This window comes from Oncorhynchus kisutch, linkage group LG14 (genome assembly GCF_002021735.2).
Source record: "Oncorhynchus kisutch isolate 150728-3 linkage group LG14, Okis_V2, whole genome shotgun sequence".
NCBI lineage: Eukaryota > Metazoa > Chordata > Actinopteri > Salmoniformes > Salmonidae > Oncorhynchus > Oncorhynchus kisutch.
The window spans coordinates 5,783,173-5,799,344 of record NC_034187.2 but is presented as its reverse complement, the minus strand read 5'-3'; the positions used below and the strand labels follow the sequence as shown (position 1 = coordinate 5,799,344).

Genomic DNA, 16,172 nt, shown 5'->3' with positions numbered 1-16,172 from the left:
GGTTGTGTTGTTTTTTTCTGCACGTTTTGTGGTTACAGTTGCTTGCTTGTTTACGTCGTTAGGTGGCGGTAGTTGCACATCATTTAACAGACAAGAGAACAATTCCGTCTCGATAATTAAAAAAACAACAATGCTTTCAATAGCATTTTAATCGATTCAATTATGTTAGTTGTCATTGTTTCCTTGTGAAATCGGTAGGTACACCTTTTACAGTTGAATGCATGGGTGACATAAAGTCAGTTTTTTCACTAGTTAGTTAGTAGCATGTCGTGTTGTCAACAGGAGGGACATGAGGACCGCAGCTCGGGTCTTTTTCCAGCTCAACGCGGTGCTTGTCGTTGTCAGAGAGGGAGAGAGATCTGTCCAGCAGAAGAAGTGTTTACACTTTCTCTGAATAGGAACATTGAATTTATATTTGGGAAGAAAGGGATTTTACACCGTAATATTGCCAAATTTAACATACGCCTACTTTCGTATGTGTCATTTATTTATAATGGGAATAAATGGTAAATTCGCCAATCTAACTCCTGTTTTGGATTTTGACTTTCGCTTAGCCAGCTAACCACTTAGCTACTGTAACGTTAGCTTTGGATAACTACCAAAACCTAGTTAAATTATCTAGCTACAGTGTAAGTAGTTAACTTAACTTACTCTCTAACATTACAGAGGGTTAATCATTGTATTTATATTGGTAAAAGTCAATAATCAATCCATAGTTTTTGCTAACTTTTCCGTAGCTAACTAGTTAGTTTGCCCCAAACTAACGTTTATCCGGACAGACATCAAATATTGCCTTCTTAAATGACTTCTGAAATCATGTTTGTGTTGGTTTGTTTTGTAGCTACCTATTAGCTAGAGGTTTATTAACTATTATTTTCTACTCGTCTCAACGGCAGGAAATGGACCAGAAGCCAGACTTGGAAGCAACACTTCTGCAGCTTTAGAGAATAAAACAAATGATCACCTCTTGAAGTAACCGTAACGTTAATAACTCCTCACCGAATGATATACCGACGTGTATTTGCACAAGCCAACGTGTTTAAATGTAAAGTAGAGTAGCTAGGTGTTAACTTTTCCAGCCAGTTAGATAGCTGTCATGGATATCTGTTCAAGACCTAGTGGAGAAATTCAAAGAAAAAACCCACAGCAGGATTTCGAGCTTATTCAACGAGTTGGGAGCGGCACATATGGAGACGTATACAAGGTATTTATATATATATATTTTTCGATCTACCTTCAAACTGAAAGCATATTTCTGAATTTTAGATCGGTGTCTTACCAAAAACAAGCTCCACACCTGTTGGAAGACACGAGATCCCTATACCATATCTAAGTCCTATTGAAACCTGGCCAGATGACTCATATCAGGTTGTAAAGGTTGTATTGGTCTCCCCCAGGCCCATAGTTAAATTCTCTCTCTCTCTCGATGTGTTTTCCTTTTATGGCCAAGATATGAGAGAAGTTATGCATAGTTGTATGTTTGCTCTAGTGTCTACTAACACCTTGATTCAATGGGCAGAACCTTTGTTGTTGTCAGTTTGCCAATAGCAGTTTGTGTTACAGGAGCATTTGCATTTTAGAATGGAGTTGAATGGGAACCACAGGGAATGCTTATCTTCAAATCAAATTTATTTATATAGCCCTTCTTACATAAGCTGATATCTCAAAGTGCTGTACAGAAACCCAGCCTAAAACCCCAAACAGCAAGCAATGCAGGTGTAGAAGCACGGTGGCTAGGAAAAACTCTCTAGAAAGTCCAAAACCTAGGACGAAACCTAGAGAGGAACCAGGCTATGAGGGGTGGCCAGTCCTCTTCTGCCTGTGCCGGGTGGAGATTATAACAGGCCAAGATGTTCAAATGTTCATAAATGACCAGCATGGTCAAATAATAATAATCACAGTAGTTGTGGAGGGTGGAACAAGTCAGCACCTCAGGAGTAAATGTCAGTTGGCTTTTCATAGCCGATCATTAAGAGTATCTCTACAGTTCCTGCTGTCTCTAGAGAGTTGAAAACAGCAGGTCTGGGACAGGTAGCACGTCCGGTGAACAGGTCAGGGTTCCATAGCCGCAAGCAGAACAGTTGAAATTGGAGCAGCAGGACGGCCAGGTGGACTGGGGACAGCAAGGAGTCATCATGCCAGGTAGTCCTGAGGCATGGTCCTAGGGCTCAGGTCCTCCGAGAGAAAGAGAGAATTAGAGAGCGCATACTTAAATTCACACAGGACACCAGATAAGACAAGGAGAAGTACTCCAGATATAATAGACTCACCCTAGCCCCCCGACACAAACTACTGCAGCATAAATACTGGAGGCTGAGACAGGAGAGGTCAGGAGACACTGTGGCCCCATCCGATGATACCCCCGGACAGGACCAAACAGGCAGGATATAAGCCCACCCACTTTGCCAAAGCACAGCCCCCACACCACTAGAGGGATATCTTCAACCACCAACTTACCATCCTGAGACAAGGCAGAGTATAGCCCACAAATATCTCCGCCACAGCACAACCCAAGGAGGGGCGCCAACCCAGACAGGAAGATCATGTCAGTGACTCAACCCACTCAAGTGACGCACCGCTCCTAGGGACGGCATGGAAGAGCACCAGTAAGCCAGTGACTCAGCCCCTGTAAAAGGATTAGAGGCAGAGAATCCCAGTGGAAAGAGGGGAACCGGCCAGGCAGAGACAGCAAGGGCAGTTTGTTGCTCCAGAGCCTTTCCGTTCAACTTCTCACTCCTGGGCCAGACTACACTCAATCATATGACCCACTGAAGAGATGAGTCTTCAGTAAAGACTTAAAGGTTGAGACCGAGTCTGCGTCTCTCACATGGGTAGGCAGACCATTCCATAAAAATGGAGCTTTATAGGAGAAAGCCCTGCCTCCAGCTGTTTGCTTAGAAATTCTAGGGACAATTAGGAGGCCTGCGTCTTGTGACCGTAGCGTACGTGTAGGTATGTACGGCAGGACCAAATCGGAAAGATGGGTAGGAGCAAGCCCATGTAATGCTTCGTAGGTTAGCAGTAAAACCTTGAAATCAGCCCTTGCCCTAACAGGAAGTCAGTGTAGGGAGGCTAGCACTGGAGTAATATCATTTTTTTGTGGTTCTAGTCAGGATTCTAGCAGCTGTGTTTAGCACTAACTGAAGTTTATTTAGTGCTTTATCCGGGTAGCCGGAAAGTAGAGCATTGCAGTAGTCTTACCTAGAAGTAACAAAAGCATGGATTCATTTTTCTGCATCATTTTTGGACAGAACGTTTCTGATTTTTGCAATGTTACGTAGATGGAAAAAAGCTGTCCTTGAAACAGTCTTGATATGTTCGTCAAAAGAGAGATCAAGGTCCAGAGTAACGCAGAGGTCCTTCACAGTTTTATTTGAGACGACTGTATAACCATTAAGATTAATTGTCAGATTCAACAGAAGATCTCTTTGTTTCTTGGGACCTAGAACAAGCATCTCTTTTTTGCCAGAGTTTTAAAAGTAGAACATTTGCAGCCATCCACTTCCTTTTGTCTGAAACACAGGCTGCTAGCGAGGGCAATTTTGGGGCTTCACCATGTTTCATTGAAATGTACAGCTGTGTGTCATCCGCATAGCAGTGAAAGTTAACATTATGTTTTCGAATGACATCCCCAAGAGGTAAAATATATAGTGAAAACAATAGTGGTCCTAAAACGGAACCTTGAGGAACACCGAAATGTACAGTTGATTTGTCAGAGGTCAAACCATTCACAGAGACAAACTGATATCTTTCCGAAAGATAAGATCTAATCCAGGCCAGAACTTGTCCGTGTAGACCAATTTGGGTTTCCAATCTCTCCAAAAGAATGTGGTGATCGATGGTATCAAAAGCAGCACTAAGGTCTAGGAGCACGAGGACAGAAGGTTGAAGGTTTAGAGGCCAATATTATTTTATCCTTGTGTCAAGAGATATAGTACTAAAACACTTGAGTGTCTCTCTTGATCCGAAATTTGCTTTCTAATGATCATGATCTTTTCCTCAAAGAAGTTCATGAATTTATTACTGCTGAAGTGAAAGCCATCCTCTCTTGGGGAATGCTGCTTTTTAGTTAGCTTTGCGACAGTATCAAAAATACATTTCGTATTGTTCTTATTTTCCTCAATTAAGTTGGAAAAATAGGATGATCGAGCAGCAGTAAGGGCTCTTCGGTACTGCACGGTACCGTCCTTCCAAGCTAGTCGGAAGACTTCCAGTTTGGTGTGGCGCCATTTCCGTTCCAATTTTCTGGAAGCTTGCTTCAGAGCTCGGGTATTTTCTGTGTACCAGGGAGCTAGTTTCTTATGACAAATTGTTTTAGTTTTTAGGGGTGCAACTGCATCTAGGGTATTGCACAGGGTTCAATTGAGTTCCTCAGTTAGGTGGTTAACTGTTTTTTTGTCCTCTGACGTCCTTGGGTTGGCAGTGGGAGTCTGGAAGGGCATCAAAGAATCTGTGTGTTGTCTGTGGATTTATAGCACAACTTTTGATGCTCCTTGGTTGGGGTCTGAGCAGATTATTTGTTGCGATTGCTAACGTAATAAAATGGTGGAAAAATAGTCCAGGATTATGAGGAAAAACATTAAGATCCACCACATTTATTCCATGGGACAAAACTAGGTCCAGCGTATGACTGTGACAGTGAGTAGGTCCAGTGACATGTTGTACAAAACCCACTGAGTCGATGATGGCTCCGAAAGCCTTTTGAAGTGGGTCTGTGGACTTTTCCATGTGAATATTAAAATCACCAAAAATGTGAATATTATCTGCTATGACTACATGGTCCGATAGGAATTCAGGGAACTCGGTGAGGAACGCTGTATATGGCCCAGGAGGCCTGTAAACAGTAGCTATAAAAAGTGATTGAGTATGCTGCATAGATTACATGACTAGAAGCTCAAAAGACAAAAAACGTCATTTTTTTTTTGTTGGTAAATTGAAATTTGCTATCGTAAATGTTAGCAACACCTCTGCCTTTGCGGGATGCACGGGGGGGATATGGTCACTAGTGTCACCAGGAGGTGAGGCCTCATTTAACACAGTTAAATTCATCAGGCTTAAGCCTTCATGACATAATAAAGTATTTGAGCTGTTTAAACTCTTTGTGCAGCTTAATGTCACTGGGAAATGTATACCTCTGGCCTCGTTATCAAGCACTTTATTGTATGTGGGCAGGTAATCCTCCTCTCTCCAAGTTGCTTTTACCTGTTTTATTGTAGTTTTTTTTAAGATAGATGACTTATGACATTTTGTAAAGGCTTTATTTAGAGTGGTGAGTCACCTACCAATCAAGGCTTTCGTTTACTGAGTCAACCTTCTGCCCACCACATTATCACTTTAGTGTCTTGGGTTCCAAATACAGGAGCTGGGAGATATAGCCTACTATGTAGGATGTGTCGCCTCCTTTATGGGCCAGCTTCAGTCATGTAGGATGTTTAGCCTCCTTTATGGGCCAGTTTCAGTCATGTAGGATGTATTGCCTCCTTTATGGGCCAGCTTCAGTCATGTAGGATGTTTAGCCTCCTTTATGGGCCAGCTTCAGTCATGTAGGATGTATTGCCCCCTTAATGGGCCAGCTTCAGCCATGTAGGATGTATAGCCTCCTTTATGGGCCAGCTTCAGTCATTTAGGATGTATAGCCTCCTTTATGGATCAGTTTCAGTCATGTAGGATGTATAGCCTCCTTTATGGGCCAGCTTCAGTCATGTAGGATGTATAGCCTCCTTTATGGGCCAGCTTCAGTCATGTAGGATGTATAGCCTCCTTTATGGGCCAGCTTCAGTCATGTAGGATGTATTGCCCCCTTTTTATGGGCCAGCTTCAGTCATGTAGGATGTTTAGCCTCCTTTATGGGCCAGTTTCAGTCATGTAGGATGTATTGCCTCCTTTATGGGCCAGCTTCAGTCATGTAGGATGTATTGCCCCCTTTATGGGCCAGCTTCAGTCATGTAGCATGTGTCGCCTCCTTTATGGGCCAGTTTCAGCCATGTAGGATGTATAGCCCCCTTTATGGGCCAGCTTCAGTCATGTAGGATGTTTGATGGTTTTTCATGTGTTGAAGTGGTTAGAACATTGCCAATTGTTCTGTACAATCATTCTATGATGGCGATAAAACAGGGCACTGTTTCATCTGTGAAGGAGGAATCCGATGAAACGGTACCCTGCTTCATCTGTGAAGGAGAAATCCGATGAAACGGTACCCTGCTTCATCTGTGAAGGAGAAATCCGATGAAACGGTACCCTGCTTCATCTGTGAAGGAGAAATCCGATGGGCTTTCTGTCGAGCCAGTTAAAGGAGTTACCTGCCTCGTAACATTGTCTCTCTGAATAGTAACATTGTCTCTCTGAATAGTAACATTGTCTCTCTGAATAGTAACATTGTCTCTCTGAATAGTAACATTGTCTCTCTGAATAGTAACATTGTCTCTGAATAGTAACATTGTCTCTCTGAATAGTAACATTGACTCTGAATAGTAACATTGTCTCTCTGAATAGTAACATTGACTCTGAATAGTAACATTGTCTCTCTGAATAGTAACATTGTCTCTCTGAATAGTAACATTGTCTCTCTGAATAGTAACATTGACTCTGAATAGTAACATTGTCTCTCTGAATAGTAACATTGACTCTGAATAGTAACATTGACTCTGAATAGTAACATTGTCTCTCTGAATAGTAACATTGTCTCTCTGAATAGTAACATTGTCTCTCTGAATAGTAACATTGTCTCTCTGAATAGTAACATTGTCTCTGAATAGTAACATTGTCTCTCTGAATAGTAACATTGTCTCTCTGAATAGTAACATTGTCTCTCTGAATAGTAACATTGTCTCTCTGAATAGTAACATTGACTCTGAATAGTAACATTGTCTCTGAATAGTAACATTGTCTCTCTGAATAGTAACATTGTCTCTCTGAATAGTAACATTGTCTCTCTGAATAGTAACACTGTCTCTCTGAATAGTAACATTGACTCTGAATAGTAACATTGTCTCTCTGAATAGTAACATTGTCTCTCTGAATAGTAACATTGTCTCTGAATAGTAACATTGTCTCTCTGAATAGTAACATTGTCTCTCTGAATAGTAACATTGTCTCTCTGAATAGTAACATTGACTCTGAATAGTAACATTGTCTCTGAATAGTAACATTGTCTCTCTGAATAGTAACATTGTCTCTCTGAATAGTAACATTGACTCTGAATAGTAACATTGTCTCTCTGAATAGTAACATTGACTCTCTGAATAGTAACATTGACTCTGAATAGTAACATTGACTCTGAATAGTAACATTGTCTCTCTGAATAGTAACATTGACTCTGAATAGTAACATTGACTCTGAATAGTAACATTGTCTCTCTGAATAGTAACATTGTCTCTCTGAATAGTAACATTGTCTCTCTGAATAGTAACATTGTCTCTCTGAATAGTAACATTGACTCTGAATAGTAACATTGTCTCTCTGAATAGTAACATTGACTCTGAATAGTAACATTGACTCTCTGAATAGTAACATTGTCTCTGAATAGTAACATTGTCTCTCTGAATAGTAACATTGTCTCTCTGAATAGTAACATTGTCTCTCTGAATAGTAACATTGACTCTGAATAGTAACATTGTCTCTGAATAGTAACATTGTCTCTCTGAATAGTAACATTGTCTCTCTGAATAGTAACATTGACTCTGAATAGTAACATTGTCTCTCTGAATAGTAACATTGACTCTCTGAATAGTAACATTGACTCTCTGAATAGTAACATTGACTCTGAATAGTAACATTGTCTCTCTGAATAGTAACATTGACTCTGAATAGTAACATTGACTCTGAATAGTAACATTGTCTCTCTGAATAGTAACATTGTCTCTCTGAATAGTAACATTGTCTCTCTGAATAGTAACATTGTCTCTCTGAATAGTAACATTGTCTCTCTGAATAGTAACATTGACTCTGAATAGTAACATTGTCTCTCTGAATAGTAACATTGACTCTGAATAGTAACATTGACTCTGAATAGTAACATTGTCTCTCTGAATAGTAACATTGTCTCTCTGAATAGTAACATTGACTCTGAATAGTAACATTGACTCTGAATAGTAACATTGTCTCTCTGAATAGTAACATTGTCTCTCTGAATAGTAACATTGTCTCTCTGAATAGTAACATTGTCTCTCTGAATAGTAACATTGTCTCTCTGAATAGTAACATTGTCTCTCTGAATAGTAACATTGTCTCTCTGAATAGTAACATTGTCTCTCTGAATAGTAACATTGTCTCTCTGAATAGTAACATTGCCTCTGAATAGTAACATTGACTCTGAATAGTAACATTGTCTCTCTGAATAGTAACATTGACTCTGAATAGTAACATTGACTCTGAATAGTAACATTGTCTCTCTGAATAGTAACATTGACTCTGAATAGTAACATTGTCTCTCTGAATAGTAACATTGTCTTTCTGAATAGTAACATTGTCTTTCTGAATAGTAACATTGTCTCTGAATAGTAACATTGTCTCTCTGAATAGTAACATTGTCTCTCTGAATAGTAACATTGTCTCTCTGAATAGTGTCTATCTGAATAGTAACATTGTCTCTCTGAATAGTAACATTGTCTCTCTGAATAGTAACATTGACTCTCTGAATAGTAACATTGACTCTCTGAATAGTAACATTGACTCTCTGAATAGTAACATTGACTCTCTGAATAGTAACATTGACTCTCTGAATAGTAACATTGACTCTCTGAATAGTAACATTGACTCTGAATAGTAACATTGACTCTGAATAGTAACATTGGCTCTCTGAATAGTAACATTGGCTCTCTGAATAGTAACATTGGCTCTCTGAATAGTAACATTGACTCTCTGAATAGTAACATTGTCTCTCTGAATAGTAACATTGTCTCTCTGAATAGTAACATTGACTCTGAATAGTAACATTGTCTCTCTGAATAGTAACATTGTCTCTCTGAATAGTAACATTGTCTCTCTGAATAGTAACATTGACTCTGAATAGTAACATTGACTCTCTGAATAGTAACATTGTCTCTCTGAATAGTAACATTGTCTCTCTGAATAGTAACATTGACTCTGAATAGTAACATTGACTCTCTGAATAGTAATATTGTCTCTCTGAATAGTACCATTGACTCTGAATAGTAACATTGGCTCTCTGAATAGTAACATTGCCTCTCTGAATAGTACCATTGACTCTGAATAGTAACATTGCCTCTCTGAATAGTACCATTGCCTCTCTGAATAGTAACATTGCCTCTCTGAATAGTAACATTGCCTCTCTGAATAGTAACATTGTCTCTCTGAATAGTAACATTGTCTCTCTGAATAGTAACATTGTCTCTCTGAATAGTAACATTGTCTCTCTGAATAGTAACATTGTCTCTCTGAATAGTAACATTGCCTCTCTGAATAGTAACATTGGCTCTCTGAATAGCAGACTATCTTCACATATTTGAACGCACTCGCTGTCAAAAGAAAAAAACGTACAACCTCGTGAAAAATGAGGAGTTATTGTAGTTCTCCCCCCCCACTGTGGACAGCATCTGCAACCCCATAGGAGCCATGTGAAAAAGCATTGCGCTGTTACAGCCCTACCTCTGTCTGATGTAACGTGTGGTGAAAGTTCGATGGATTACCATTACCAGGGGAAGGGAGAGCGACAGACGATCCAGCTTCAATTTCCCCCATTTGTCCTGGCAGAGTTCTGGGATGCTCCCAAGTCCCTGTGTATGTGTGTTCACAAAGTGTATGTGTGTTCACAAAGTGTATGTGTGTTCACATAAAGCAACAACACATTTTGAATGACTCGGGAATTGGATTGAATTTCACTACACTCGCAATAATATCTGCTAAATATTTATGTGTGTGTAACCAATAAAATGTGATTTTGATTTGGAGTATAAGGAAGTAGACACTTCCCTGTCTGTCTCCAAGGTCCAAGTCAGGATCACAGACAGTTGTGTTTTGTTTATTTTTGAATATCCATTTGCTATGGATAACTAGGCTACCAATTTGATCCGGTCGAAGCAGCCCGTCTGTCGAACTCTTGCCTCACAAAGCAATCTTTGGCAGGCCACTCCCACCACAGACACAGGCGGCCGAGGCAGGCTGCTGGTGGAATGCAGTGCCCTGGTATTCTCCCAGAGAGAGCCATGAACACACAATCCCTGGGCCGAGTCCTAAATGACACTCTATTTCTGATCTCTGGCAGTCCCACCCCAGACACAGTCCCAGACACAGTCCCACCCCAGACACAGTCCCACCCCGGACACAGTCCCACCCCAGACACAGTCCCACCCCAGACACAGTCCCAGACACAGTCCCACCCCAGACACAGTCCCACCCCAGACACAGTCCCACCCCAGACACAGTCCCACCCCAGACACAGTCCCACCCCAGACACAGTCCCACCCCGGACACAGTCCCACCCCGGACACAGTCCCACCCCGGACACAGTCCCAGACACAGTCCCACCCCAGACACAGTCCCACCCCGGACACAGTCCCACCCCGGACACAGTCCCAGACACAGTCCCACCCCAGACACAGTCCCACCCCGGACACAGTCCCACCCCAGACACAGTCCCACCCCAGACACAGTCCCACCCCAGACACAGTCCCACCCCAGACACAGTCCCACCCCAGACACAGTCCCACCCCAGACACAGTTCCACCCCAGACACAGTCCCACCCCAGACACAGTCCCACCCCAGACACAGTCCCAGACATAGTTCCACCCCAGACACAGTCCCACCCCAGACCGAAGCAGGACTGTGGCAGAGGGAAATATGATCAGGTCCTTGTCTAAACATGAGCCCAGAATGGGAGTGTTCTGTACTGTACTGACAGCAGAAATATTTCAGATTTGAAAGATCCTCCCCATACCATGTTGTTTTGGTCTGCTGCAGTGCAGAGAAAGTTTTTGCAAACGTCTAAAACCCGAGTGGGGTATCAACGAGGAAGTAAGCCCATGGAGCTTGATTTTGATTGGTTGTTTTATAACTCAGCCCATGGAGCTTGATTTTGATTGGTTGTTTTATAACTCAGCCCATGGAGCTTGATTTTGTTTGGTTGTTTTATAACTCAGCCCATGGAGCTTGATTTTGATTGGTTGTTTTATAACTCAGCCCATGGAGCTTGATTTTGTTTGGTTGTTTTATAACTCAGTCCATGGAGCTTGATTTTGATTGGTTGTTTTATAACTCAGCCCATGGAGCTTGATTTTGATTGGTTGTTTTATAACTCAGCCCATGGAGCTTGATTTTGTTTGGTTGTTTTATAACTCAGCCCATGGAGCTTGATTTTGATTGGTTGTTTTATAACTCAGCCCATGGAGCTTGATTTTGATTGGTTGTTTTATAACTCAGCCCATGGAGCTTGATTTTGTTTGGTTGTTTTATAACTCAGCCCATGGAGCTTGATTTTGATTGGTTGTTTTATAACTCAGCCCATGGAGCTTGATTTTGATTGGTTGTTTTATAACTCAGCCCATGGAGCTTGATTTTGATTGGTTGTTTTATAACTCAGCCCATGGAGCTTGATTTTGATTGGTTGTTTTATAACTCAGCCCATGGAGCTTGATTTTGATTGGTTGTTTTATAACTCAGCCCATGGAGCTTGATTTTGATTGGTTGTTTTATAACTCAGCCCATGGAGCTTGATTTTGATTGGTTGTTTTATAACTCAGCCCATGGAGCTTGATTTTGATTGGTTGTTTTATAACTCAGCCCATGGAGCTTGATTTTGATTGGTTGTTTTATAACTCAGCCCATGGAGCTTGATTTTGATTGGTTGTTTTATAACTCAGCCCATGGAGCTTGATTTTGATTGGTTGTTTTATAACTCAGCCCATGGAGCTTGATTTTGATTGGTTGTTTTATAACTCAGCCCATGGAGCTTGATTTTGATTGGTTGTTTTATAACTCAGCCCATGGAGCTTGATTTTGATTGGTTGTTTTATAACTCAGCTCTCGCCTCTCTCTTTTGAGTAACAGTTTTCTAATGTTTCATCCAGGGATGGAAATTAAGAATAATTCGCTAGCCCGAGGCTAGTACTTTTCAGTAGAAAAAATGTGTCCTTCTAGCCTGCCAGATTGTGAAATGTTTGTGCTTTTTAATAGTACAAATTTTGGAGCCAGGCTAGTAACATTGTTTGTCTGCTCTAGACTTTCATCTACATTATCTCTGTCTGTTAGTTGTCCTGGGACTATAAATGGTATTTAGTAATCTGTCCATACAGGATTATAGTGTTTTTACATTTTTATTTATTTATTTATTATATTTCAATTTTTTGCTAGTTGCGGGCCAAAACTCTTGATTTTTTTATTGTGTCAATTCAGACATTTTGCACGGTGAATTATGATGATTTTATAAAATGTGCAAATAAATGCTCTGACGAGGGAAAGTTTGTTGCTTGATTGAATCATTTTATGCAATTAAAAGTGTGGTAATTGGATAAAATTGCAATTCCATCTTTTTTTACTGAGGTGATTAGACAGTTTTATGCGGTAATAGTGCAGTGATTTGACTGGTTTATGCGGTAATAGTGCAGTGATTTACTGGTTTATGCGGTAATAGTGCAGTGATTTGACTGGTTTATGCGGTAATAGTGCAGTGATTTGACTGGTTTATGCGGTAATAGTGCAGTGATTTACTGGTTTATGCGGTAATAGTGCAGTGATTTGACTGGTTTATGCGGTAATAGTGCAGTGATTTACTGGTTTATGCGGTAATAGTGCAGTGATTTACTGGTTTATGCGGTAATAGTGCAGTGATTTGACTGGTTTATGCGGTAATAGTGCAGTGATTTACTGGTTTATGCGGTAAGAGTGCAGTGATTTACTGGTTTATGCGGTAATAGTGCAGTGATTGGTCAGATGTTTTAAACCCCATAATATGTGGAGTTGTTGATCTGGCTAAATATGTTGCAAATCGCAAAATCTTTGAGGGACTGAGTAATGAAGATGAAACCAACAATACTGATTGTTGTAATTTGCTAACTTTAGAGAGAGATCTATTCATTGTGTGGCAGTAAAGTGTGTGGCAGACAGGACCATGGCGTGGTGTGTGGCGATGGTAGAGCACGGTGCTCTGTAGAGCCGATGGTAGAGCACGGTGCTCTGTAGAGCCGATGGTAGAGCACGGTGCCCTGTAGAGCCGATGGTAGAGCACAGTGCTCTGTAGAGCCGATGGTAGAGCACGGTGCCCTGTAGAGCCGATGGTAGAGCACGGTGCCCCGTAGAGCACGGTGCCCCGTAGAGCCGATGGTAGAGCACGGTGCACCGTAGAGCCGATGGTAGAGCACGGTGCCCCGTAGAGCCGATGGTAGAGCACGGTGCCCCGTAGAGCCGATGGTGGAGCACGGTGCCCCGTAGAGCCGATGGTAGAGCACGGTGCCCCGCAGAGCCGATGGTAGAGCACGGTGCCCCGTAGAGCACGGTGCCCTGTAGAGCCGATGGTAGAGCACAGTGCCCTGTAGAGCACCGTGCCCTGTACAGCACAGTGCCCTGTAGAGCCGATGGTAGAGCACGGTGCCCTGTAGAGCACAGTGCCCTGTAGAGCCGATGGTAGAGCACAGTGCCCTGTAGAGCACCGTGCCCTGTACAGCACAGTGCCCTGTAGAGCCGATTGTAGAGCACCGTGCCTTGTAGAGCACCGTGCCTTGTAGAGCACCGTGCCCTGTAGAGCACAGTGCCCTGTAGAGCCGATGGTAGAGCACAGTGCCCTGTAGAGCACGGTGCCCTGTAGAGCACGGTGCTCTGTATAGCCGACGGTAGAGCACAGTGCCCTGTAGAGCACGGTGCCCTGTAGAGCACAGTGCCCTGTAGAGCCGATGGTAGAGCACAGTGCCCTGTAGAGCACGGTGCCCTGTAGAGCCGATGGTAGAGCACGGTGCCCTGTAGAGCACGGTGCCCTGTAGAGCACGGTGCCCTGTAGAGCCGATGGTAGAGCACGGTGCCCTGTAGAGCCGATGGTAGAGCACAGTGCCCTGTAGAGCACGGTGCCCTGTAGAGCCGATGGTAGAGCACAGTGCCCTGTAGAGCACGGTGCCCTGTAGAGCCGATGGTAGAGCACAGTGCCCTGTAGAGCACGGTGCCCTGTAGAGCCGATGGTAGAGCACGGTGCCCTGTAGAGCACGGTGCCCTGTAGAGCACGGTGCCCTGTAGAGCCGATGGTAGAGCACAGTGCCCTGTAGAGCACGGTGCCCTGTAGAGCCGATGGTAGAGCACGGTGCCCTGTAGAGCACGGTGCCCTGTAGAGCCGATGGTAGAGCACGGTGCCCTGTAGAGCACGGTGCCCTGTAGAGCACGGTGCCCTGTAGAGCACGGTGCCCTGTAGAGCCGATGGTAGAGCACGGTGCCCTGTAGAGCACGGTGCCCTGTAGAGCACGGTGCCCTGTAGAGCACGGTGCCCTGTATAGCACGGTGCCCTGTAGAGCCGATGGTAGAGCACGGTGCCCTGTAGAGCACGGTGCCCTGTAGAGCACGGTGCCCTGTAGAGCACGGTGCCCTGTAGAGCCGATGGTAGAGCACGGTGCCCTGTAGAGCACAGTGCCCTGTAGAGCACGGTGCCCTGTAGAGCCGATGGTAGAGCACAGTGCCCTGTAGAGCACGGTGCCCTGTAGAGCCGATGGTAGAGCACGGTGCCCTGTAGAGCCGATGGTAGAGCACAGTGCCCTGTAGAGCACGGTGCCCTGTAGAGCCGATGGTAGAGCACAGTGCCCTGTAGAGCACGGTGCCCTGTAGAGCCGATGGTAGAGCACAGTGCCCTGTAGAGCACGGTGCCCTGTAGAGCCGATGGTAGAGCACAGTGCCCTGTAGAGCACGGTGCCCTGTAGAGCCGATGGTAGAGCACGGTGCCCTGTAGAGCACGGTGCCCTGTAGAGCACGGTGCCCTGTAGAGCACGGTGCCCTGTAGAGCCGATGGTAGAGCACAGTGCCCTGTAGAGCACGGTGCCCTGTAGAGCCGATGGTAGAGCACAGTGCCCTGTAGAGCACGGTGCCCTGTAGAGCCGATGGTAGAGCACAGTGCCCTGTAGAGCACGGTGCCCTGTAGAGCACGGTGCCCTGTAGAGCCGATGGTAGAGCACGGTGCCCTGTAGAGCACGGTGCCCTGTAGAGCACGGTGCCCTGTAGAGCCGATGGTAGAGCACGGTGCCCTGTAGAGCCGATGGTAGAGCACAGTGCCCTGTAGAGCACGGTGCCCTGTAGAGCCGATGGTAGAGCACAGTGCCCTGTAGAGCACGGTGCCCTGTAGAGCCGATGGTAGAGCACAGTGCCCTGTAGAGCACGGTGCCCTGTAGAGCCGATGGTAGAGCACGGTGCCCTGTAGAGCACAGTGCCCTGTAGAGCACGGTGCCCTGTAGAGCACGGTGCCCTGTAGAGCACGGTGCCCTGTAGAGCACGGTGCCCTGTAGAGCACGGTGCCCTGTAGAGCACGTTGCCCTGTAGAGCCGATGGTAGAGCACAGTGCCCTGTAGAGCACGGTGCCCTGTAGAGCCGATGGTAGAGCACAGTGCCCTGTAGAGCACGGTGCCCTGTAGAGCCGATGGTAGAGCACAGTGCCCTGTAGAGCACGGTGCCCTGTAGAGCACGGTGCCCTGTAGAGCACGGTGCCCTGTAGAGCCGATGGTAGAGCACAGTGCCCTGTAGAGCCGATGGTAGAGCACAGTGCCCTGTAGAGCACGGTGCCCTGTAGAGCCGATGGTAGAGCACGGTGCCCTGTAGAGCACGGTGCCCTGTAGAGCACGGTGCCCTGTAGAGCACGGTGCCCTGTAGAGCACGGTGCCCTGTAGAGCACGGTGCCCTGTAGAGCCGATGGTAGAGCACGGTGCCCTGTAGAGCACGGTGCCCTGTAGAGCACAGTGCCCTGTAGAGCACGGTGCCCTGTAGAGCACGGTGCCCTGTAGAGCCGATGGTAGAGCACGGTGCCCTGTAGAGCACGGTGCCCTGTAGAGCACGGTGCCCTGTAGAGCACGGTGCCCTGTAGAGCACGGTGCCCTGTAGAGCCGATGGTAGAGCACGGTGCCCTGTAGAGCACGGTGCCCTGTAGAGCACGGTGCCCTGTAGAGCACGGTGCCCTGTAGAGCACGGTGCCCTGTAGAGCCGATGGTAGAGCACGGTGCCCTGTAGAGCACGGTGCCCTGTAGAGCACGGTGCCCTG

At 44.9% G+C, this 16,172-nt stretch overlaps 1 protein-coding gene across 8 annotated transcripts in view; it reads left to right on the top strand.

Annotated features, from left to right (window-relative positions):
* The first annotated feature begins 77 nt into the window (after positions 1-77).
* Positions 78-16,172, top strand: part of LOC109904626 (mitogen-activated protein kinase kinase kinase kinase 5) — a 141,441-nt gene continuing 125,346 nt past the window's right edge. For 3 of the 8 annotated variants that reach the window (XM_031787706.1, XM_031787704.1, XM_031787701.1), the window contains exons 1-2: positions 264-506; positions 897-1,204. In XM_031787706.1, coding sequence (XP_031643566.1) covers positions 1,097-1,204 — 108 coding nt within the window. In that variant the 5' untranslated portion in view covers positions 264-506; positions 897-1,096. The other 5 variants (XM_031787708.1, XM_031787707.1, XM_031787702.1 and 2 more) reach the window with 4 other exon arrangements.